The 27,217-nt window shown below is 44.0% G+C and overlaps 1 protein-coding gene across 2 annotated transcripts in view; it reads right to left on the minus strand.

Annotated features, from left to right (window-relative positions):
* The window catches only part of SPON1 (spondin 1), a 1,048,567-nt gene that overhangs the window by 24,270 nt on the left and 997,080 nt on the right, over positions 1-27,217 (minus strand). The window contains exon 14 of one of the 2 annotated variants that reach the window (XM_073662597.1): positions 21,344-21,508. The exons of the other annotated variant lie outside the window; for it this stretch is intronic. Within the exon in view, the coding sequence (XP_073518698.1) occupies positions 21,344-21,508 (165 nt within the window). The remainder of the gene's footprint in view (positions 1-21,343; positions 21,509-27,217) is intronic. 2 annotated transcript variants of the gene reach the window in all.

Raw genomic sequence — 27,217 nt, forward strand, 5'->3', positions numbered from 1 at the left:
CAGACAACTCCCAGATAACTTTGGAGCACTTCACAGGACCCCCTTTGTGTGTCCTTTGTCTGGCCTTTCTTACCAACACTTCTGTCCGGCTGCCTCGGGCCTCCTCTTGGTAAACTTGGCGCCAGTTTCCCTGACCCTATGTGGTGCCTTCCTAGCGGGTGTAGCGAGGGGCTGCGCCACATAAAATGTCAGAGCCTCCGGTTAATAACTGAGGGTCGTTTCCTGCCTCCACTAGTTCGGGGACCGGTCTCCCCCTTTGGCCTGACCCCTCCACGCAGGTGGATTCGGGCGTGCGGTGGCGACTCGCCCGTCCGCACCCCTGGGATCCCTTCATTCCTCGTTCCTGGAGCCTTCTCCGCTCCTCTTCCTTCCTTCTCCCTCTTCCAGGCCTGGGCCTCTGTTACTAGGCCCGCCTCCGGAGCAGAGCTCATGCAGAGCCCCTGCTCCCTGCCACTTCTGCTCAGACTTCTCTGCACTGAATTAAGATGGTGCCCACCTTTTATACTCCCTTCTCAATGCACCCAGGAACTGCTTCCTCCCTGCTCCTGCACTACAGGGTTCCCCTTCCTCAGTGTTCCCTCCCCCCACTCCAGCCAGGGATAGGGACTGTCGTGCCCATCTCAGAGGCATATTGGTCGCCCTGCCCCACGGCAATGTGGTGTAATGCATGCAGGTGTCGGGTCCTGATCCACACTCCATCCTTACCTGAGAGTGAGATATCACACCTCTGGGTGAGGTGCAATACCTCTGTAGCAACCGAGCCCTCAGGGTGCTACAGTTCCATTTATCTTCAGCCTAGGTGACGTATTGTGATACAGGGCCGTGATTTTGGCTATAAAAGGGTCCCCTAGACCCCTACCCCAAGCTTTTTAAGAGAATCATATATGGCGTGCCAGGAGACTCTATGGAATGCTTTCTCAGCATCCAACGAGAGTATCTACTTACAAATTTTTAACTGCATCTAGCCCAGGAAATACTTTGTGCCTAGTAGCAGTGTCTGCTAGTCAGCGGATTATCCCAGCTGTTAAGCAAGCTACACCACCTGTAGTTTAGACACTTAATTTTTTCAAAGGAAATGCTTCGGGACCATGGGATACTCAGTGAAGAGCATCAGGAGGCACCCCAAGGCATAGGGGCTGGGACTGGCAGTAGGATGCCTTGCGGTGGACAGCCGAGCTCGATCCTTATAAAAGCTTTTTAACTGCAGCAGCTTTAGTGGACGCTACTGGAGCTGGAATTACGCGGCTGCTGGCATGAGACTTGCCCTCCAATAGATCCTTGTAAATGGATTTAAAGTGTATTCATTCAAATTAGAGAGACAATTTAAATTAAAAAGCTTAGAGCTGCCTCCACCACAGGGGGGCTCGCTCGACCCACCAGCGGACAGGCACCAGTATTGGGAGAGGGGGGCTGGCCATCAGGGTTCACCGCGGCTCTGGCACAAACCCGGCGACAGGGAGGTGGCACGGGCAGGAGCGGACTGGCCGTGTCGGCTTCTCACTTTTTGGATTTTAGAAGGGCATGACATGCCTATATCTGTGTCTCCCCCTCCTTTTACTCCTCCACCTCTTTTATTTTCGCATGACTATATGTACTTGTCACTTTTCCATGTGTTAGTTATGTCTTCTGAGCAGTTTGTCAGCTTTTGGACACCTTTGAAGGTGTTTTCTATGTGTTTCTATGTGTTTTTGTTTGCCTGCCATTGGTTTTAACGGTGTTCGAAGGTGTTCGACGAACAGTTCGACGAACAGTTCGGCGAACACACGGGTGTTCGACGAACCGAACCGAACTCGAACACTACGGGGGTGGCTCAACACTAGTGTTTACCTCATATGTACAGCATTCAGAGACATGATTAGCATGTAAGAGTGTCTTTAAATGTATTTATCATAAATGTAAGGTCAGCCTATATATAAAAAAGGAGAATTTTGCCATGCTACTTGTAACAATTATAAAAAAGTCATAGATTAACTCATAGACTGTAATATAGTAATACCACACATGTGGTCTATGTACTGGAGTGCACACAATGTAATCTACAGTTCATAGGATGAATGACCCGGAAGATGAGAACAAGAATTATGGAACATCTAGCTGACATATGTAATTCTCAAAGCAAAAGCCAACAGGAGCTTTGCAACATCTTGTTAACAAACAAAATGGGAGTGTTGATACCTTCAGGATTAGGTGCAGCAAGGAGAAAAAGTCTCCTTAGATGTGAATGATGTTGGACACTGTCATCACTTGAAATATGACTTGGCTTACTTATATTGAGTTTTTGCCAGTTTTTATTAAGGTCAGGTTATCTTGTATTTCGCTTTTGCATTTTTTACACTACTAACTGTTTGTGGTGGAGATCATGCATACAATATTTCTTGGATATAGCATAGGTCTTTATAGAAGCACTACACAATACTACACAATACACTACACTGCACAATACACAGAACTATACTACAGTATTACACAACTGTTTGGGCTCTTTGAGATCTACATGAAAGTATGTGTTTGTGACGCCTCTACTCGAAAAGCCCGTGTTTTACCCTGGGTGTTGGGGGACTCGGTGTCGGGCCCTGTGATGGAGAGGTGGGATGCAGCCGTGGCCCGGGCCTGACCCGTGCTCAGGGCCGTCACATTAGAAAGAGATGGTGTGGGCTTGTCCGGGTTGAGTGGCTGATTAACGACTATGCCAACTGTGGTGCCTGGTGAAGGACCACCAGCGCTGCTACAGTCCACTGAGGCTTGGTGTTATGGCGGCCAAAGTTATTATCGCTCCCCACAGGCGGAGCAAGGCCTCAGGGTAGAGGGACAGGAGGATGCGGGTAGTAGTAGAGGGAGACGGGCGCCGCATCTCATGGTGTAGTGCAGAATAAACAGTCCAGAGACCATAGGGGTGAACTTCCAAGGCTTTACTCACTTTAGAGATGGCAGAAGGAAGGCGACTCCCTGCTCCTCGCGGAGTCCTGCGGTCACCAGGGACGGGGGTCCGACAACCTCCGAGTAAGTCCAGCATTCAGTCGCGACCCTACAACAGAGTGTTCCTGAACTACAGACCGAATCCTTTCCTGTCCGTGTGTACGTAGATAGGCCGGGTCTCCCTCTGAGCTCCTCTCAGAACAAGGGTACGGGTGGCAATTCCCCTCCATCCGATACCCGGTGGGATCCTCTGGGCCTAACCGGGCTTTCCCGTCCAGGACGTGGAGTAGCAATGTCGGGTGTCGGGGGCCGGTACCCCTCTTGCAGCCGGAGTCCCTCTGACTATATCAGCATGGCGAGGACAGGTGGCGTACACCGCTCTGTCTGCATCCTGCCTGGGATCCATTTGCTGTGGAGCCACACTCTTAAGCTCCGGGCCTTCTTGATCTTGGTCCTTGGCCGGGTTGAGACATTCCATGTCTACAACCTACCTCTCGTCCCAAGACCAGGGTACGAGGGCTGTGTCCCAGCCGGTGCAGGCCCACACAGGATCTGCGCTCCCGGAGGGAAGTCACATTACACACAGTATTTTTTGACAGCACAGCACGACCAAGGCCGACTAGCCAGGTTGCACCAAAATGAAGAAGAACTCTGGACCAAGATCAAAGATGGCTCTTTATTAAATATGAATTTTAAAGTGTCACTAACTTGCAAGTCCTCCACCCTCACCCACTAACTGGTTCCTACCACTTTGTGTTCCCCAGTCTCCCTGTAACCAGGGGAGCAGCACCTAGTGCATACTAGCTCCCTCTGGTGGAGAAGTGTGGTGTTGGATGCAAAAGGTTAGGTCACGACTATCACACTGGCCTTACCTCAGAGGAGGAACACCACACTCCATTAAAGAAGTGCAGCATCCCTCTGGCGGTCGAACCCTCAGGGGCGCCACATGTTCACACTATTATGTTAATGATGTGTTATAACTATTTCTATAGTTGATGTTTAGGATTAAACTCTGCAAGAAACTTTATTTTGTGTTAAACATACAATTGCGTTAATTTGTGTAGGCTGATTAAGCTGATGTGATGTGAGTTTGTCCATTAATGTGCTATTGCCATTAAAATCTTAAAGATAACCTGTCAGCAGGATTTTGCTAAGTAGAGTGCAAATAGGGCTATAGTGGCGCTGCAATACTCAATAAAATGACAATTGCGGTGATGAAATCCATTTTGTGTTTATTGTGTTTGAATTCTTACTGTAATCTTATCTCAGTGCACCGAGGCGGACCTGTGGGCAGGGTCTTTTCTTGGTGCTCTGGCCACTTAGTCATCCTCCTGTTTAAATGACAGGGCCCTGATCTGTCAGTGACCTGCCTACTCTTTGAAATATTGTGCTGATGCAGTAGTTTCTGTTGCTAAGGATGTGAAAAAAATGTCAAAAGCCTCCTCAAATTGTCAGGGATATTAGTCTCTAAAGGAAGGTTAGATAAGAAGGAATTGAAAAATGTGTTGGTGAATAGAAAGAAGTGCCCTAGGTACCATGAAGCCTTACAGGACGCTGATGTTTTTTACAGTATAACAAGAAAAGTGAAAAGACAGATGTGGATAGAGAAATATAATGATGTTACTGAATGTTATACTTATCAGCCATCGCCCGAGAAAATGGCACCGGCTGCAGCAGCCGTACCTGAAAAGGTGGGATCCTCCTTGGATCCACCTATAGAGTTGAGACTACCCCTATATTTTCCGAAGGACTGGACATGCGCATTCTATCAAACGTAGAATCCAGACTTTCGTGACACTTGTTCTGTCTGTAATATAACAAACTCACACAGTCCTGCCCTATGCCCTGTCATTTATGTAGATGGCATGCCCTATGCCAATTCCTGCTCAGCAGCCATCTTAACTCAGGGCACATCTGGCCCGGCAGCTATCTTAAGTCAGGTCACCTCCTCTCAAGCGGCCATTTTAAGTAATGGCACTTCCGTCCCAGCGGCCGTTTTAGCTCCAATAGTTAATGGACTACAAATAGTAATGAAGAAGAGGATAAGGATGATATAGCAGTACAGGACCATGAAGAACAGGGAAAACATAAATCAGCAGCTCAGACTGATACTCCCCAGTACCCCATGAACAAGACCCAACGTCTACCACTATAGTATGCGTTCTCAATTAGATGTGAAGTGAATCTACTAGGAGAAAATCTACTAGCAAAACTTCAGGCCAACATTTGATGGAACTGTGACTCTGATCACTCCACTATCACAGGAACATGCAGTATATGAAGTATATGGCCTCTTCACACTACAAGTCACCCCTGTTGACCCAGTGGATGCTACACTGCTGGCACCAGTCCCGAACATCCTATGGCACAAGGCCCAGAAAATATTGGAAAACTCCAACCTGTGGAAGTAAAACTGAAACCAGGAGCTCTGTTGCCAAGGAAACCGCAGCAATTGTCCCTACCAAGTCACCATGCAAGACTCCATTGTTCCTGATCAAGAAGAAGACACCAAAGGGTCAGCTTACCAAGTACCGCATGGTACAGGAACTACGTGCAGTCAACAAAGCAAATGCCTTCTTCAGCGTCATGAGAGCCAGCAAAACACATGGACTGTTATGCCTCAAGGGGCCAAGAACAGCTCTTTTATGTTTAGTCAAGCCATGACTACTGTCTTGAAGCTCCGGAAGATGACACACCCTAACGTCATGCTCCTGCAATATGCTGATGACCTTCTCCTATGTTCAAATTCCAAGGAAGAAGCTAGCTCAGGAAGAGTCGATATCACTACTCCAGTTCCTGGCACACAATGGCTGCAAAACATTCAGAGGCAAGCTGCAGTTCTGCCAAGACAAAGTTGTGTTCCTAGGACACTGTATCTCACATCAAACGAAGCATCTCATTGAAGACCGGAAGATAGCTGTGTAGAACATGTCCTTACCAACCAACTCGACAAAGCTTCAGTCTTTTCTTGGTCTAGTGTCCTATTGTCATCCCTCGATCCTAGATGCCTCTGTACACATGCATCCCCTGTATGATTGTCTCAATAATATTCTCTTCAGTATGACCAAAGAAGCCATTGATGGATTCTATGCACTGAAGAATACAATCATGTCTTCCCCAGCTATAGGACTGCCTGACTACCAGAAACTATTCTGCTTGTTTGTAATGGAGAAAAGAGGACATGTAACTGGAGTCCTCACACAAATTCATGGAGGAAAGACAACGTCCACTTGGATACTACTTTGCCAGACTAAACTTAGTGGCCCGTGGAGCACCCACCTGCATGAGAGCTGTGTTTGAAACTTATCTGTTACTGGACAAGACTTCTGACATCATTCTGGGCCACAAGCTGAAGATAATGGCACCTCATGACATCACTGCCATTCTGGCCCAGACACAGCAAAAACACCCATCTGCTGCCCGTCATTTATGTCTCCAGTGCTCACTTCTGCTCTCAGACGTCACCATATCCAGATATGATGTCCTTAACCCAGCTACCCTCCTACCTCTACCAAGGGGGCAGAAGATCCCACCTCTTACACGCTGATAGATGAGGTAGTCGATTCTGAAATGGCTCAGTATGATTGCCTTGACTTCATGAGACAAGAAACCTGCAGATTTGACACCATCACAGATGTGCCTCTGGAAGACCCTGACCTAACTCTCTTCCCGGATGGATCAAGATACGCAAACCAAGAAGGCAGTTTTCACACGGGTTTTGCAGTGGTCACAGAAGACAAAATGCAGCTAGCACAGCCACTACCTGCATCCCTGTCTGCACAGGAGACAGAACCACTTGCCTTGCAAAATACAGTGCTGGCCAAAAGTATTGGCACCCCCGCAATTCTGTCAGATAATAATCAATTTCTTCCTGAAAATTATTGCAATCACAAATTCTTTGGTATTATTCTCTTAATTTAATTTGTCATCAATGAAAAAACACAAAAAGAATTGTCCTAAAGCCAAATTGGATATAATTCCACACCAAACCTAAAAAAGGGGGTGGACAAAAGTAATGGCACCCTTTGAAAAATCATGTGATGCTTCTCTAATTCGTGTAATTAACAGCACCTGTGACTTACCTGTGGCACCTAACAGGTGTTGGCAATAACTAAATCACACTTGCAGCCAGTTAACATGGATTAAAGTTGACTCAACCTCTGTCCGGTGTCCTTGTGTGTACCACATTGAGCATGGAGAAAAGAAAGAAGACCAAAGAACTGTCTGAGGACTTGAGAAACCAAATTGTGAGGAAGCATGAGCAATCTCAAGGCTACAAGTCCATCTCCAGAGACCTGAATGTTCCTGTGTCTTCCGTGCGCAGTGTCATCAAGAAGTTTAAAGCCCATGGCACTGTGGCTAACCTCCCTACATGTGGACGGAAAAGAAAAATTGACAAGAGATTTCAACGCAAGATTGTGCGGATGGTGGATAAAGTACCTCGACTAACATCCAAACAAGTTCAAGCTGCCCTACAGTCCGAGGGTACAACAGTGTCAACCCGTACTATCCGTCGACATCTGAATGAAGAGGGACTGTATGGTAGGATACCCAGGAAAACCCCACTTCTTACCCCGAGACTTTAAAAAAGCCAGGCTGGAGTTTGCCAAAACTTACCTGAGAAAGCCTAAAACGTTTTGGAAGAATGTTCTTTGGTCAGATGAGACAAAAGTAGAGCTTTTTGGGAAAAAGCATCAACATAGAGTGTACAGGAAAAAAAAAGAGGCATTCAAAGAAAAGAACACGGTCTCTACAGTCAAACATGGCGGAGGTTCCCTGATGTTTTGGGGTTGATTTGCTGCCTCTGGCACTGGACTGCTTGACCGTGTGCATGGCATTATGAAGTCTGAAGACTACCAACAAATTTTGCAGCATAATGTAGGGCCCAGTGTGAGAAAGCTGGGTCTCCCTCAGAGGTCATGGGTCTTCCAGCAGAACAATGACCCAAAACACACTTCCAAAAGCACTATAAAATGGTTTTAGAGAAAGCACTGGAGACTTCTAAGGTGGCCAGCAATGAGTCCAGACCTAAATCTCATAGAACACCTGTAGAGAGATATCAAAATGGCAGTTTGGAGAAGGCACCCTTCAAATATCAGGGATATTGAGCAGTTTGCCAAAGAAGAATGGTCTACAATTCCAGCAGAGCATTGTGAGAAACTCATTGATGGTTACCGGAAGCGGTTGTTCGCAGTTATTTTGGCTAAAGGTTGTGCAACCAAGTATTAGGCTGAGGGTGGCAATACTTTTGTCTGGCCCTTTTTTGGAGTTTTGTGTGAAATGATCAATGATTTGATTTTTGCTTCATTCTCTTTTGTGTTTTTTCCTTGCAAGCAAATTAAATGAAGATAATAATACCAAAGAATTTGTGATTGCAATCATTTTCAGGAAGAAACTGAGTATTATCTGAAAGAATTTCAGGGGTGCCAATACTTTTGGCCAGCACTGTAACTACCCAGAGGAAAAGCGCTATGGACAAATCTGGAGGGCAAGAGATTTCATCACGGCTAATGGAAACCTCAGTAAGACATCATAAAGCCATACAAGAACTGATGGAGTCCCTGTTGATGCCAGAAAGAGAAGTGGTGATAAAGTTTAAGGCACACACTGGAGGAACCTTAAAGTAAGCAGTGGGCAACAGTTTGGCAGATAAAGCAGCAAAAGAAGCAGCAATACTACTTGGCACAGAAACATCTCATCTATGCTCTTTGATGGACCCTGAAACAGAGAAAAACGGAACTGATGAACAATCCTGAGAGAAGTATGCTTTTGGCCCTAAAAAAACAAGCATCCAAAGAAGAAAAGGACAAATGGATCCAGGATGGAGCCAGACAGGATGAAACACATTAATATTACAAATATTACAACACTAATGTTACAAAATGGAAAACTGCCTTCCTAGAGCCCTCTACCCAATGATAGCTAAATGGACTCATGGCACCATTCACCAATCAAAAATGAAGATACACAACCTTGAGGCTATGTGCCCACAATGCAGATTTGAAGCAGAAATTTATTGAGCGTTTTTTCTTCTCCCTGGCAAGAAAAAACGCATGCGGATTTTACATTTGTTTTTTTAAGCGCTTTTTAAGTGTTTTTACATGCGTTTATGCTTGCGTTTTTTCAAGCAGTTTTCCAAGCGATTTTGAGCATCACTCAAATGCATTTGGAAAAGGGCTTGACAATATAAGTTGGTCACACAATATAAATCCATGCAACTGGCATGGATTTATATTATGTGACCATCTTATGAGGAGAGTTCTGCTTTCAAATGGTGCATCTATACTAAAAAAAAGAATTAAAAAGTAAAAAGAAAAAAAAAACCTGACATCAGCGGTTAGGTGATGGTCGCGTGACCATCAGCTGAATAAATAACAACCTGCCAGTAGACCACGGGTCGCAGAGGAGAGAGGAGACCGGGGGCCACCGGAGAGGTGAGTATGAATATTTTTTTTTATTTTTTACTTTATATTCTCTTTTAACTTGCGGGTACTATGGTACTATGGGTACATGCGGCTTTTATGCGGTTCAATGCAAGTCAATGGGCGAGATTTTGCGGAGAAATCGCGCCCAAATTGTTTGTGCTGCGGATTTTTTCGCAATGATAATCCGCAGCGGAAATTTCCACAGCATGTGCACAGCACATGCGGATTATCATTGGCAAACATGGCAGACATCTTAACAAGCGATTCTAATGCGTTTTCGCGGCGGAAATGCCGCCGCGGAAACGCATAAAATCCGCATTGTGGGTACACAGCCTGAGAGACAATATTATCACGCACCAGGCTTTTCAACAACAGGTGCAACCCGGGAAAGACGGAAAATATCCCTCAGAAGTGAACACCAAAACCCCTATACCCTTTTCCAGTGCATACAGATAGATCACATACAAATGCCACACTCAGGAGGGTTTGAGTGTGCCTTAGTAGTGGAAGACATCTTCTCAGGATGGCCAGAAGCCTTTCCCATGAAAAATCAATCGGCCAGGACAGGACCACAGCTAAAAAACTACTCTCTGAAATAATTTGCAGATATGGACTTCCAGAGACTATAGAACGTGATCAAGGATCTGCATTCTCAGCCAATCCAACAAAATAAATATGTAAGGTGTTACACGCATACTGCTAGGTTCAGATAGGGGCGAGACAGGTTACATGAATTCTTTGGAATACTGGGGGAACCGTTGCTCACGGCGACCATAGACCTTATGCTGCAGCTTCTCTCAGGCACACAGGGGTATTAAGCCTCAGACACACACACGTAGATTGTTTCACTTGCTGACCAGACACACTTGACAAGAGTCCTCATAAATGGTAGAACAGTAGCATTTAATAAGAAGCCGCACAGCCCGTGCAAGTTAAGTCTTATGAGCAACAGGCTCCAATGACAAACAGTACAGTTTCCTTAGCAGCACAGCAGTTCACATTCTTCCCAGTAGTACAGGACAGCACACTTCTAATGCAAAGGCACGTTAATGAACACACCATTCTTTACAACACAGTGAGAAGGAGGAGGGGGGAGAGTTTGCTGAGGGAGATGATCCCTGTGACACCATTTTTCCACTCCTTGTCTTTCTGCCTGACAATACTCTGCACTGCTAGTTCAGGAACTCTACCTGACCTGTGCTTAGCTTCACTCCTAACTTGAATCCTTTTCACTTGCAGAGGTGCTTCTGTGAGATACAGAACACACACAACACCTTTCTCTTCGGCTCCAGCCAGACAGTAAACAACTTCCCCACAATCCCCCTGGGGATCTGCTAAAAACACTCCCCTTCTAAACACTCCCCTTCTCCTGTGACTGTGTTAACCCCTCTAGTTGCTGAATGCTTCTGGAGCACAACACTTCCTGTCTCCTGTTCTTGTGTTAGTTCTAATAGTTGCTGAATGCTTTTAAACCAACAGCACTACTTCTGCATGTCACACTCTCCAACAGCACTTCTGTCCTAAGGTATTAGGACAGAATTAACCCTACACACTTAAAGCAGCACAAGAAACAGAGAAGCCATAGCACGACAGTCTTCCCCTCAGGTAACTTAGTGTCAGACACACACCAGCAGTCCCAAACAAACTCAGCCTCTATGAGATCCTATTTGTAAATGCTCCCAGGTTAGGATTGTATTTTCCCACAACAGTTGTCTATATAAAAGGACACACAGACTAGGTTTATTGTTTATTGTTTTCTCTTCCATCCCAGATTCCCAAAACCTGAAAGGAACCAGTGAGACCCAATTCAGGAACTGGTTCCTCATCCAAAAGTTCAAAAGGTGGATCCTCGAGCCCAGAGATGACAGCCCGCTCCAGGTCCTGCTCACTACCACAACAGTCAAGGTCGAAGGAAAGCCCACATGGATCCATGTTTCCCACTTCCAGATGACACAAACTGTGGACAACACCATGATGATGGGGCATGCAGATTTTGGCAATCCAAATTATGAACTCTACCCGAAGCCACTGAAAAGACTGTGATCCCAACTTCCCCTAATCGTATATCTTATAACCATTTGGCAGCAGAGAATTAAGATGATCAACATACCATTTAAGTGTGCCCTAACACTGTAGTCTCTGAATAAAATATTAGGTCTCCAACAAAATATCACTGTCGGAGGCACATGCACAGTTGCATCTGTTACAATGTTGCCTTCACTGGCAAAATATTCTGAGCAGCAGTGATATACAGTCATGGCTGAAAATGTTGGCACCCTTGAAATTGATCCAGAAAATGAAGCATTTCTTCCAGAAAATTATTGCAATTATGCATGTTTTTTATACATATGTTTAATTCCTTGAGTGTGGAATAGAACAGCACAAAAAAAAGGAAAAAAGGCAAATTGAACATCATTTCACACAAAACCCCCAAAATGGGCAGGACAAAATTGTTGGCACCTTTCCAAAACTGTGGGTAGACAACTTTGCTTCAAGCATGTGATGCATGTTCAAACTCACCAGTGGCAAGTAATAGGTAAGAGCAATATTAAAATCACACCTGAAACCAGATAAAAAGGGGAGACGTTTACTCAATCTTTACATTGTGTGACTGTGTGAGCCACACTAAGCATGGAGAACAGAAAGAAGAGAAAAGAACTGTCTGGGCACTTGAGAATTAAAATAGTTGAAAAATAACAACAATCTCACGAAGAAGTTTTCAACCTATGGCACTGTAGCTAATCTCCTTGGACGTGGACAGCAGAGAAAAATTGATGAAAGGTTGCAACGCAGGATAGTCCAGATGGTGGATAAGTGGCCCCAATCAAGTACCAAAGAAATTCAAGCTGTCCTGCAGGCTCAGGGTGCGCCACTTTCAGAGCAAACTATCCATTGACATTTGAATGACATGAAATGCTATAGCAGGAGACCCAGGAGGACACCACTGCTGACAGACATAAAAAAGATAGACTGCAATTTGCCAAAATGTACATGAGTAACCCAAAATCCTTATGGGAAAGTGTTTTGTGGGCAGATGAGACCAAGATATAGCTTTTGGTAAAGCGCATCATTCTACTGTTTACCGAAAACGGATTGACATCTACAACGAAAAGAACATAGTACCTACAGTCAAATATGGTGGAGATTCTAAGATATTTTGGGGTTGTTTTGCTGGCTGTGGCACTAGGTGACTTGACTGTGTCCAAAGCATCATGAAATCTGAAGAATACCAAAGGATTTTGGTTCACAATGTAGTGCCCAGTGTCAGAAAGCTGGGTTTGTGTCCTAGGCCATGGGTCTTCCAGCAGGACAATGACCCAAACATAGTTCAATAAACACACAGAAATGAATGGAAACAAAGCACTGGAGAGTTCTGAAGTGGCCAGCAATGAGTCTGGATCCTGAGAGAACATAATTGGTTAAGGGGACGTTGAGGAGCTACACCATCATCTTGCAATTCGTCTAGATTTAATATCGCCAGTTGGTCCTGAAAATTAAATGTCCGATATTCATTTTGTTGATATTGATTTTTTGAAACATCTTCATCCTCAGTAATGTCCATGAAAAAATGCCTTTTAATGGTTATCTTTCTAATAAATTTATTGATGTCCATTAAAGTACTGAAAAGATTGAATTTTTTATTAGGTACAAATTCAAGCCATACGATAAATACTTGTGTTTTCTCACATGATAAAATTTGTCCAGATAAATTCAGAACGTTGGGCTTAGATTTCTCATTTGTTATTACTAGAGATGAGCGGTGTTCGACAAGAACTGTTCGCCAATCTCAAATTCGAGCTGTTTTGGGCGGTGTTCGAGTTGTTCGACGAACCCGAACGATTTGAAAAAAATTCGGCTGTTCGAGGTTATGTTCGATAACTGTTCGTGCACCAAAAGCGTGTCCTGCATGTCTGGCGCTATTTAGAGCACCAATCATGCAGGGATTGTCTGCCACTCACTGTAATGCCACAGCCATGGTGGTTGTGGCATTACAGTGATTGCCCAAATCGATGGGAACAGTGCCAACAGTGAAACATGAAAAGCCGGCAATTCATCAGCGGCATACACCGGTACCCGACAATTTAGAACCGAAAGAATAGAGCTTCACACATAGAATAGAAAGATAGAAACATGTCAGTCACACATATAAGAAGCACAGTGACAGTGTTGCTTACTGTACTTGTCATTTAGTGTAAAGGATTTATCAAAAAAAATAATAGTGTTTTCATGCACCGTCTCTTTAAAAAAGCCGGCCGGCAATTCAGCAGCGGTACCCGACAATTTATAACAGACAGAATAGAGCTTCACACATAGATTAGATAGATAGAAACATGTCAGTCACATATATATGAAGTACAGTGACAGTGTTGGTTACTGTACTTGTCATTTAGTGTAAAGGATTTATTAAAAAAAATAATAGTGTTTTCATGCACCGTCTCTTTAAAAAAGCCAGCCGGCAATTCAGCATCTGTACCCAACAATTTAGAATAGAAGGAATAGAGAATCACACATAGATTAGGTAGATAGAAACATGTCAGTCACATATATATGAAGTACAGTGACAGTGTTGCTTACTGTACTTGTCATTTAGTATAAAGGATTTATTAAAAAAAATAATAGTGTTTTCATGCACTGTCTCTTTAAAAGAGCCGGCCGGCAATTCAGCATCTGTACCCGACAATTTAGAATAGAAGGAATAGAGAATCACACATAGATTAGATAGATAGAAACAGGTCAGTCACATATATATGAAGTACAGTGACAGTGTTGCTTACTGTACTTGTCATTTAGTGTAAAGGATTTATTAAAAAAAAATAATAGTGTTTTCATGCACCGTCTCTTTAAAAAAGCCGGCCGGCAATTCAGCATCTGTACCCGACAATTTAGAATAGAAGGAATAGAGAATCACACATAGATTAGATAGATAGAAACATGTCAGTCACATATATATGAAGTACAGTGACAGTGTTGCTTACTGTACTTGTCATTTAGTGTAAAGGATTTATTTAAAAAAATAATAGTGTTTTCATGCACCGTCTCTTTAAAAAAGCCGGCCGGCAATTCAGCATCTGTACCCGACAATTTAGAATAGAAGGAATAGAGAATCACACATAGATTAGATAGATAGAAACAAGTCAGTCACATATATATGAAGTACAGTGACAGTGTTGATTACTGTACTTGTCATTTAGTGTTAAAATAAAGGATTTATTTAAAAAAAAATTGGCGTGGGGATCCCCATAATTTTAGGCTCTAGCGGAGGTTAACCAGACGGCTGGGGCAGATGATTGAAGCCTGGGAAGGGGGTAATACCCACGGAGCTTCCCAGGCTACTAATATCAGCCCCCAGCGGAATACCTAGCCTTTACTAGCTATTAAAATGGGGGACCCCCCAAAAAAATGACGTGGGGTCCCCCCTATTTTAATAGCTAGCAAAGGCTAGGCAGACAGCTGGGGGCTGATATTAATAGCCCAGGAAGGGTTCCATGAATATTAGCCCCCTCCCAGGCTAGAAACACCAGCCGTCAGCCGCCCCAGAAATGGCGCATCCTTAGGATGCGCCAATTCTGGCACTTAGCCTCGCTCTTCCCACTGCCCTGTAGCGGTGGCAGTGGGGTAATAGGGTTGGGGTTGATGTCAGCTTATAATGCCATCTGACATCAAGCCCAGGTTAGTAATGGAGAGGCGTCTATAAGACACCCCCATTACTAACCCCATAGTCAAAGTTAAAAGAAAACACAAACACCCAGAATAAAGTCCTTTAATTGAAATAAAGACACATTCCTTTATTGTTCTAAATTAAACCATACTTACCGTCACGCCCATTCCAGCTGAAGCCAACGATCTCCTGCAATAAAAGTAAAATAATAAAGCAACCTCATCCTTACCTTCCCATGGATCCCACGACAGCTTCAGCTCTGCTACATCGAGATGACAGGCTGGACCGCAGCAGAACGCTGCCATCCAGCCTGTCATCCCGCAGACACTGAGAAGCGCAGGCATGCTTGCGCTCTACAGTGTCTGGCTGTGACGGCATCCAGATGAGCCGAGGTCATGTCCAATGAACTCGGCGCACCTCATGCACGTCACTAACAGCGTGGGAGAATTCTCCTGCACTCAGCGCTTCAGCGTGAGAATTCTCCCACGCTGTCAGTGACGTGCATGAGGTGCGCCGAGTTCATTGGACATGAACTTGTCTCATCTTTATGCCGTCACAGCGAGACACTGAGGAGCGCAAGCATGCCTGCGCTTCTCAGTGTCTGCGGGATGACAGGCTGGATGGCAGCTTTCTGCTGCGGTCCAGCCTGTCATCTCGATGTAGCAGAGCTGAAGCTGTCGTGGGAACCATGGAAAGGTAAGGATGAGGTTGCTTAATTATTTTACTTTTATTGCAGAAGACATTGGCTTCAGCTGGAATGGGCGTGACGGTAAGTATGGTTTAATTTAGAACAATAAAGAATTGTGTGTTTACTTCAATTAAAGGACTTTATTCTGGGTGTTGTGTTTTTTTAAATACTTTACTAGAAATACATGGTGGTCATGTCTAATATTGGCGTGACCCCATGAATTTCGGGCTTAGGGCCAGCTGATAATGCCAAGCTGGCCTTAACCCCTTTATTACCCAGTGAGCCACCGCACCAGGGCCCTGGATGAGTTGGGTACAGCGCCAGAAGATGGCGCTTCTATGAACGCGCCATTTTCTGGGGCGGCTGCGGACTGCAATTTGCAGCGGGTGGGGCCCAGAAAGCTTGGGCCTCCCTGCGCTGCGGATTCCAGCTCCCAGCTGCCTAGTTGTACCTGGCTGGGCACAAAAATAGGGCGAAGCCCCACGCATTTTTTTTTAAATTATTTCATGAAATTCATGGAATAATTAAGAAAAAAAGGGCTTCCCTATATTGTTGTGTCCAACCAGGTACAAATAGGCAGCTGGTGGTTGGGGGCAGCCCGTCCCTGCCTGCTGTACCTGGCTGGACACAAATATAGTGCGAAGCCCCACGTCAATTTTTTTTTAATTATTTCATGAAATAATTTTTTTAAAAAAGGGCTTCCCTATATTGTTGTGTCTGGCCAGGTACAAATAGGCAGCTGGTGGTTGGGGGCAGCCCGTTCCTGCCTGCTGTACCTGACTGGACACAAATATAGGGCGAAGCCCCACGTCAATTTTTTTTAAATTATTTCAGGAGATTCATGAAATAATGAAAAAAAAATTGATGTGGGGCTTCGCCCTATATTTGTGTCCAGTCAGGTACAGCAGGCAGGAACGGGCTGCTCCCAACCACCAGCTGCCTATTTGTACCTAGCCGGACACAACAATAAAGGGAAGCCCTTTTTTTCTTAATTATTCCATGAATTTCATGAATTTAAAAAAAAAATACGTGGAGCTTCGCCTTATTTTTGTGTCCAGCCAGGTACAACTAGGCAGCTGGGGGCTGGAATCTGCAGCGCAGGGAGGCCCAAGCTTTCTGGGCCCCACCCGCTGCAAATTGCAGTCCACAGCCGCCCCGGAAAATGGCGCGTTCATAGAAGCGCCATCTTCTGGCGCTGTACCCAACTCATCCAGGGCCCTGGTGCGGTGGCTCACTGGGTAATAAAGGGGTTAAGGCCAGCTTGGCATTATCAGCTGGCCCTAAGCCCGAAATTCATGGGGTCACGCCAATATTAGACATGACCACCATGAATTTCTAGTAAAGTATTTAAAAAAAACACAACACCCAGAAAAAAGTCCTTTAATTGAAATAAACACACAATTCTTTATTGTTCTAAATTAAACTATACTTACCGTCACGCCCATTCCAGCTGAAGCCAACGATCTCCTGCAATAAAAGTAAAATATTAAAGCAACCTCATCCTTACCTTTCCATGGCTCCCACGACAGCTTCAGCTCTGCTACATCGAGATGACAGGCTGGACCGCAGCAGAACGCTGCCATCCAGCCTGTCATCCCGCAGACACTGAGAAGCGCAGGCTTGCTTGCGCTACTCAGTGTCTGGCTGTGACGGCATCCAGATGAGCCGAGGTCATGTCCAATGAACTCGGCGCACCTCATGCACGTCACTGACAGCGTGGGAAAATTCTCACGCTGAAGCGCTGAGTGCAGGAGAATTTTCCCACGCTGTCAGTGACGTACATGAGGTGAGCCGAGTTCATTGTCGGCTCATCTGGATGCCGTCACAGTCAGACACTGAGGAGCGCAAGCATGCCTGCGCTTCTCAGTGTCTGCGGGATGACAGGCTGGATGGCAGCGTTCTGCAGGTCCAGCCTGTCATCTCGATGTAGCAGAGCTGAAGCTGTCCTGGGAACCATGGAAAGGTAAGGATGAGGTTGCTTTATTATTTTACTTTTATTGCAGGAGATCGTTGGCTTCAGCTGGAATGGGCGTGATGGTAAGTATGGTTTAATTTAGAACAATAAAGAATTGTGTCTTTATTTCAATTAAAGGACTTTATTCTGGGTGTTTGTGTTTTTTTTTTAACTTTGACTATGGGGTTAGTAATGGGGGTGTCTTACAGACGCCTCTCCATTACTAACCTGGGCTTGATGTCAGCTGGCATTTTAAGCTGACATCAACCCCAACCCTATTACCCCCTGCCACCGCACCAGGGCAGCGTGGAAGAGCGAGGCTAAGTGCCAGAATTGGCGCATCCTATGGATGCGCCATTTCTGGGGCGGCTGACGGCTGGTGTTTCTAGCCTGGGAGGGGGTCAATATTCATGGCTCCCTTCCTGGGCTATTAATATCAGCCCCCAGCTGTCTGCCTAGCCTTTGCTAGCTATTAAATTAGGGGGGACCCCACGTCATTTTTTTGGGGGGGTCCTCCATTTTAATAGCTAGTAAAGGCTAGGTATTCAGCTGGGGGCTGATATTAGTAACCTGGGAAGCTACGTGGGTATTACCCCCTTCCCAGGCTTCAAACATCTGCCCCAGCTGTCTGCTTAACCTCCGCTAGAGACTAAAATTACGGGGAACCCCACGCCAATTTTTTTTAATAATAAATCCTTTATTTTAATACTAAATGACAAGTACAGTAACCAACACTATCACTGTACTTATTATATATATGGCTGACTTGTTTCTATCTATCTAATCTATGTGTGAAGCTCTATTCTGTCTGTTATAAATTGTCGGGTACCAATGCTGAATTGCCGGCCGGCTTTTTAAAGAGACGGTGCATGAAAATACTATTATTTTTTTTTATAAATCTTTTACACTAAATGACAATTACAGTAAGCAACACTGTCACTGTACTTCATATATATGTGGCTGACATGTTTCTATCTATCTAATCTATGTGTGATTCTCTATTCCTTCTATTCTAAATTGTCGGGTACAGATGCTGAATTGCCAGCCGGCTTTTTTAAAGAGACGGTGCATGAAAACACTATTATTTTTTTTAATAAATCCTTTGCAGTAAATGACAAGTACAGTAAGCAACACTGTCACAGTACTTCATATATATGTGACTGACATGTTTCTATCTATCTAATCTATGTGTGAAGCTCTATTCTGTCTGTTATAAATTGTCGGGTACCGCTGCTGAATTGCCGGCCGGCTTTTTTAAAGAGACGGTGCACGAAAACACTATTATATTTTTTAATAAATCCTTTACACTAAATGACAAGTACAGTAAGCAACACTGTCACTGTACTTCATATATATGTGACTGACATGTTTCTATCTATCTAATCTATGTGTGATGCTCTATTCCTTCATGTCTAAATTGTCGGGTACCGGTGTATGCCGCTGCTGAATTGCCGGCCGGCTTTTTTAAAGAAAGCGTCTTCTGAGCAGTTTGTGAGCTTTTGGACACCTTTGAAGGTGTTTTCTATGTGTTCCTATGTGTTTTTGTTTGCCTGCCATTGGTTTTAACGGTATTCGACGGTGTTCTAAGGTGTTCGACGAACAGTTCGACGAACAGTTCCTCGAACATCCCGGTGTTCGATGAACCGAACCGAACCCGAACACTACGGGGGTGGCTCAACACTAGTTATTACTTCCTGTGGTGGGTGGACATTCTTTTTGAGCTTAACGTGCTTGCGTCCGCCGTGTTTAGCATGTTTCTTCTACTTTTTTTTTTTTTTTGGAAGTAAGAAAAATCCTGATGGGAATAATTGGAATCCAAATCATTAGTATTAGTATCAGAAGTATCGGGATCCGATGAGCTGAAACTGACATGTAAATTATAGGAAGACTTATTGTGAATTGGGCGCCTTTTAGAATTGACCTTGGAGTATATGCAGGTTTCTCCCATCTACCCCATTCATAAACTTGGTCCAGCTGATAATCATTGCTGTCTCTAATAAATTTATTTTTCTTTCTGGTGGTAATAACGTCTTCCAATTTAGAGACAGTCAATTGTATCTGCTGCAAGGTTTTGTTATAATTACTTTTATCAAATTACTCTTTCAATAAATTTTTGAGTAACTCAATTTCCTCATTTAGCTTAGACAACTTTAAGTCTTCCGCTAAAATAATTAATCAGTTCTATGGAACAATTTGTAAGTGCCTGGTTCCATTTCTTAACAAATGTGGGGGAATAAACGGTAGTAGGTATCTTTTTCAACTGAAGAACTCTTGGTATCATATTTTTTCTTACATAGTTCTTTAAGATTTTATGATCCCACCACACTTTTGTTTCATTTATAAGTAGTTTTTCTAATGTGTCAAATTCAGCAAAAGGTTTATTGAAAGCTGATCCAGGCATATCTTCCATAGTAAATACCCATGCATTTTTGCGCACTCGGACTTGAATCAGATCCGTCATGTTAGGACTATAAAGGAATGCCTCTCTTGAGCCAACAGCTTTATGAAGTTATTCAAAAGTCCATACTTGTAATTATATTAAAGATGTTCATGCAATAAAGTGTGCATGGTGCAAAAAGGTTAAAACAAAACTGAAGTAATGCCAACAATTTTGTCTGGCTTAGTTTTGGGGTTTTGTTTGAAATGATGTCCAATTTGCCTATTTTTCTCTCTTTTTTTGTGTTGTTCCTATACACACAAATGAAATGCATGTGTATGACAAAACATGTTTAATTGCAATAATTTTCTGGGAAAAATACTTCATTTTCTGGAACAAGTTCAAGGGTGGCAGCACTTACGGCCATGACTATATATACATGTGAGGGGAGGTATGTTTCGCTACGGCTACGAGGCTTAGTAAACTGAACTTACAACTATTCTCCAGCATGTTATATGTTGGGGATTTAACTCACCATTGTGAAAGGAGTGGTTTGGTGTGAATAACATGAGACGGGAGGGATATCATTCACCAGGTTGTGGCTGAGCAAATTTAAATGCTCAGTCCCGTTTTTTTTCTGAGGTTGTGGACTGTGGAGTCTCAGCTCAGGAGGAGCTGAAGTTTGCTGCAAAGTGGTGCAGGCAAACCTTGTACACACATGGACTGTGTTATCCTTTGTCTTTTTATTTTGCTGACGTCCGCAGTGCTTTATGCTTTTAAAATAGACCTGCAGCAGAAACCATTCCTGTGTCTACTTCCGACCGCAGCCGAGTGAGTCATCTTGCCACAATATATATATATATATATATATATATATATATTACAGTTACGGTCAATGCTTACACATTCACTGAGCTGTTATCACTACCCGGCAATATCATTGACAGCTTGCACTGCACACGCAATGTAGAGCAGACTGTCAGATCAGTCTGTAAATCAATATGCAGGGGAATGATTACATACGCACTCACCATATCTGCATTTTTAGAGGTGATAGGGTCCCTTTAATTGTTTTATACTATACATGATGAATTGTAATAGTGGGATGAGTTGTGGAAAACTAACTCACTCAGATTTCCTTAATCCTCATATATTATTCCTAACGTACATTCAAGCAAATTACCAATTTATTAACATGAAATATTACTTTAACTTTCTTTAGGCAGCTACTACTTTGAGCTCGATTGACACTGAATGCCACATGTAGCATGTTTCCATGATCTGCACCATTTACAAAGCTTTCATCTCTTCTTTTGGTACATACGGCATTCCGGAAGCATGCATTTTTCTACTTGTTTCAGTTCTTCATTGCAGTCTCCAAGTTCAGCTGGTGACTTTAACATCCTCTGTCGTGTTCGGCTTCCCTTGCCACAGGTTACACTGCAATCACTCCATTCAGACCATGGTGACAGCATACATGGTATGGTATCTGTGAGGCACAGGCAAGAATATAACATATAAATGTAACCTTCACACAATGGAAGAAACAATTTTAAGAGATCAACTATTACTATAGAAACGATCTGAGCAAAATGCATAGTCAGTGTTCTGTCCAGTGCAGGACCTGAGGGGGGTGCATGACGGAGGCAAATAAAGAACACAAAGGAAAAATTCCTGCTTCATGCATCTCTTCCTCAGGTCCGAGATATAAAATATGGTATGGTATGTGTCAGCTTTAATTGGAGTGTTCTTTTCAGAGAGTTAGCAAATAGTGTTGAGCCACCCCCGTAGTGTTCGGGTTCGGTTCGGTTCGTCGAACACCGGGATGTTCGAGGAACTGTTCGTCGAACTGTTCGTCGAACACCTTAGAACACCGTCAAACACCGTTAAAACCAATGGCAGGCAAACAAAAACACATAGAAACACATAGAAAACACCTTCAAAGGTGTCCAAAAGCTGACAAACTGCTCAGAAGATGCTCTCTTTAAAAAAGCCGGCCGGCAATTCAGCAGCGGCATACACCAGTACCCGACAATTTAGACAAGAAGGAATAGAGTATCACACATAGATTAGATAGATAGAAACATGTCAGTCACATATATAAGAAGTACAGTGACAATGTAGGTTACAGTACTTGTCATTTAGTGTAAAGGATTTATTAAAAAAAATATTAGTGTTTTCTAGCACCGTCTCTTTAAAAAAGCCGGCCGGCAATTCAGCAGCGGTACCCGACAATTTAGAACAGAAAGAATAGAGCTTCACACATAGATTAGATAGATAGAAACATGTCAGTCACATATATAATAAGTACAGTGACAGTGTTGCTTACTGTACTTGTCATTTAGTGTAAAGGATTTATTAAAAAAAATATTAGTGTTTTCTAGCACCGTCTCTTTAAAAAAGCCGGCCAGCAATTCAGCAGCGGTACCCGACAATTTAGAACAGAAAGAATAGAGCTTCACACATAGATTAGATAGATAGAAACATGTCAGTCACATATATAATAAGTACAGTGACAGTGTTGCTTACTGTACTTGTCATTTAGTGTAAAGGATTTATTTAAAAAAATAATAGTGTTTTCAAGCACCGTCTCTTTAAAGAAGCCGGCCGGAAATTCAGCACCGGTACCCGACAATTTAGAACAGAAAGATAGAGCATCACACATAGATTAGATAGATAGAAACATGTCAGTCACATATATAAGAAGTACAGTGACAGTGTTGGTTACTGTACTTGTCATTTAGTGTTAAAATAAAGAATTTATTAAAAAAAAAAATTGGTGTGGGGTTCCCCGCAATTTTAGTCTCTAGCGGAGGTTAAGCAGACGGCTGAGGCAGATGTTTGAAGCCTGGGAAGGGGGTAATACCCACGGAGCTTCCCAGGCTACTAATATCAGCCCCCAGCTGAATACCTAGCTTTTACTAGCTATTAAAATGGGGGAGACCCCCCCCCCCAAAAAATGACGTGGGGTCCCCTCATTTTAATAGCTAGCAAAGGCTAGGCAGACAGCTGGGGGCTGATATTAATAGCCCAGGAAGGGTGCCATGAATATTGGCCCCCTCCCAGGCTAGAAACACCAGCTGTCAGCCGTCCCAGAAATGGCGCATTCCCAGGACAGCTCCAGCTCTGCTACATCGAGATGACAGGCTGGTCCACAGCAGAAAGCTGCCATCCAGCCTGTCATCCCGCAGACACTGAGAAGCGCAGGCATGCTTGCGCTCCTCAGTGTCTGGCTGTGACAGCATCCAGATGAGCCAAGGTCATGTCCAATGAACTCAGCTCACCTCATGCACTTCACTGACAGCGTGGGAAAATTCTCCTGCACTCAGCCCTTCAGCGTGAGAATTTTCCCACGCTGTCAGTGACGTGCATGAGGTGAGCTCATGTCCAATTAACTCAGCTCACCTCATGTACGTCACTGACAGCGTGGGAAAATTCTCCTGCACTCAGCGCTTCAGCGTGAGAATTTTCCCACGCTGTCAGTGACGTGCATGAGGTGAGTTCATGTCCAATGAACTCAGCTCACCTCATGTACATCACTGACAGCGTGGGAGAATTCTCACGCTGAAGCGCTGAGTGCAGGAGAATTTTCCCACGCTGTCAGTGACGTGCATGAGGTGAGCTCATGTCCAATTAACTCAGCTCACCTCATGTACGTCACTGACAGCGTGGGAGAATTCTCACGCTGAAGCGCTGAGAGCAGGAGAATTTTCCCACGCTGTCAGTGACGTGCATGAGGTGAGCCGTGTTCATTGGACATTAAAAAAAAATTGACGTGAGGCTTCGCACTATATTTGTGTCCAGCCAAGTACAGCAGGCAGGAACGGGCTGCCCCCAACCAACAGCTGCCTATTTGTACCTGGCCGGACACAACAATATAGGGAAGCCCTTTTTTCCTTAATTATTTCATGAATTTCAAGAAATAATTAAAAAAAAAAATATGTGGGGATTCGCCCTATCTTTGTGTCCAGCCAGGTACAACTAGGCAGCTGGGGGCTGGAATCTGCAGCGCAGGGAGGCCCAAGCTTTCTGGGCCTCCCCCGCTGCAAATTGCAGTCCGCAGCCACCCCAGAAAATGGTGCGTTCATAGAAGCACCATCTTCTGGCGCTGTACCCAACTCATCCAGGGCCCTGGTGCGGTGGCTCACTGGGTAATAAAGGGGTTAGGTCCAGCTTGGTATTATCAGCTGGCCCTAAGCCCGAAATTCATGGGGTCACGCCAATATTAGACATGACCGCCATTAATTTCTAGTAAAGTATTTAAAAAAAAACACAACACCCAGAATAAAGTCCTTTAATTGAAATAAACACACAATTCTTTATTGTTCTAAATTAAACCATACTTACAATCGCGCCCATTCCAGCTGAGGTGAGCTCATGTCCAATGAACTCAGCTCACTTCATGCACGTCACTGACAGCGTGGGAAAATTCTCACGCTGAAGCGCTGAGTGCAGGAGAATTTTCCCACGCTGTCAGTGACGTGCCTGAGGTGAGCCGAGTTCATTGGACATGAACTCGGCTCATCTTTATGCCGTCACAGCCAGACACTGAGGAGCGCAAGCATGCCTGTGCTTCTCAGTGTGTGCGGCATGGCAAGCTGTATGGCAGCGTTCTGCTGCGATCCAGCCTGTTATGTGAATGTAGCAGAGCTGAAGCCGTCGTGGAAACCATGGAAAGGTAAGGATGATGTTGCTTTATTATTTTATTTTTATTGCAGAAGACATTGGCTTCAGCTGGAATTGGCGTGATGGTAAGTATGGTTTAATTTAGAACAATAAAGAATTGTGTCTATATTTCAATTAAAGGACTTTATTCTGGGTGTTTATGTTATTTTTTTAACTTTGACTACGGGGTTAGTAATGGGGGTGTCTTATAGACGCCTCTCCATTACTAACCTGGGCTTGATGTCAGCTGGCATTATAAGCTGACATCAACCCCAGCCCTATTACCCCACTGCCACCGCTACAGGGCAGTGGGAAGAGCGAGGCTAAGTGCCAGAATTGGCGCATCCTATGGATGCGCCATTTCTGGGGCGGCTGACAGCTGGTGTTTCTAGCCTGTGAGGGGGCCAATATTCATGTCAGCCCCCAGCTGTCTGCCTAGCCTTTGCTAGCTATTAAAATAGGGGGAACCCCACATCATTTTTTTGGGGGGGTCCCCCATTTTAATAGCTAGTAAAGGCTAGGTACTCAGCTGAGGGCTGATATTTGTAGCCTGGGAAGCTCCGTGGGTATTACCCCCTTCCCAGGCTTCAAACATCTGCCCCAGCCGTCTGCTTAACCTCCGCTAGAGCCTAAAATTATGGGGAAGCCCACGCCAATTTTTTTTTAAATAAATCCTTTATTTTAACACTAAATGACAAGTACAGTAACCAACACTATCACTGTGCTTCATATATATGTGACTGACATGTTTCTATCTATCTAATCTATTTGTGAAGCTCTTTTCTTTCTGTTATAAATTGTCGGGTACCGCTGCTGAAATGACGGCCGGCTTTTTTAAAGAGACAGGTGCATGAAAACACTATTATTTTTTAAATAAATCCTTTACACTAAATGACAAGTACAGTAAGCAACACTGTCACAGTACTTCATGTATATGTGACTGACATGTTTCTATCTATCTATTCTATGTGTGAAGCTCTATTCTTTCTGTTCTAAATTGTCGGGTACCGATGTATGCCGTTGCTGAATTGCCGGCTTTTCATGTTTCACTGTGAGCACTGTTCCCATCGATTTGGGCAATCACTGTAATGCCACATCCACCATGGCTGTGGCATTACAGTGAGTGGCAGACAATCCCTGCATGATTGGTGCTCTAAATAGCGCCAGACATGCAGGACACGCTTTTGGTGCACGAACAGTTATCGAACATAACCTCGAACAGCCGAATTTTTTGCAAATCGTTCGGGTTCGTCGAACAACTCGAACACCGCCCAAAACAGCTCGAATTTGAGATTGGCGAACAGTTCTAGTTGAACACCGCTCATCTCTATTAACAAATAGAACATTACATCAGCAATGATTTCAGCATTATTGAGGATTTAGGTCAGGGAAAGCTGTAGCTCAGTTTTATTCTCTAGATGCTTTGCTTTATTTCTTTTTAAACTTAGTTGGGTCTAGGAAGTAGCAAGTTACAGTGATGTTATTTGCTTTGGAACTGTAACTTAGTCAGAGTCACCCAAGTTTCAGTAACATGTATATTGTCTGCTCCCATATTCATCAAAGTATAAGAGAGTGAGTTACAACTAGATATGAGCGAACTTGATCAGAAAATGTTTACCAATCTCAAATTCAGCATTTTTCCTCAAAATCGTCAAAATTCGGCCAAAGTTCGGTAAATTATCAGGTTTCCACTAATGCTCTTTTTAGGACTTTGGCTAGGATAGTGGTGCTCTAAAATGAGTTGGGAGGATGTGCTTGATGAGGGGAAGAGGTGGTATGAGGTTAAAGGAGCGGCGGACTGTTATTCTATGCTACAAGATAGTCAGATTGTTAGCTCAACGGTTGATTGTCAGTCAGCTAGTTTAAATAGATAGGATGCTCAGTAGCTGTGAAATCAACCTTCCAGCAGATCAAACCTTTTTGCTAATTGTGTGGTCCAGAGACACCGGGCCACATTTCAGCATAAAACATTTTGTGCTGCTAATATTGAGCTCCAGCCAGGAGTCCATATTTGAGAATGTAAATTCTTTGTGCTAATAGCATGATCCTGAAACAAGGCCACATTTGTCGCCAATCTCAAAGTCGGAACAAACAAAGCAAATTTGGATTCGTGTTCGGACCCGAGCATTTTTCGTTAAAATCCAGCCAAAGTTCAGTAAATGATCACGTTTCCATTAATGCTTTTGTTAGGACTTTAGCTAGGATAGTAGTGCTGTAAGATGAGTGGGGGAAAGGTGTTTAATGAGGGCTTGTGTCACTGGCTGCCAAATCACATGTCCATCACCACATGTTGGTTTGGTGCCATTTTGTCAGTGAAACGGTGCACAGAGGCTGCTCCTGCTATTGGATAATCAGATAGTTAGCTAAGCGGTTAATTGTCAGTCAGCTAGTTCAGATAGATAGGATCCTAAGAGGCTGTGAAATTGACCTTCCAGCAGATCAAACCTTTTTTGCTAATTATATGGTCCAGAGACACCGGGCCACATTTCAGCATATAATTATTTGTGCTGCTAGTATTGAACTACAGCCAGGA

This window comes from Phyllobates terribilis, unplaced genomic scaffold, assembly GCF_046119375.1.
Source record: "Phyllobates terribilis strain yellow unplaced genomic scaffold, ASM4611937v1 Scaffold_75__1_contigs__length_6962009, whole genome shotgun sequence".
NCBI lineage: Eukaryota > Metazoa > Chordata > Amphibia > Anura > Dendrobatidae > Phyllobates > Phyllobates terribilis.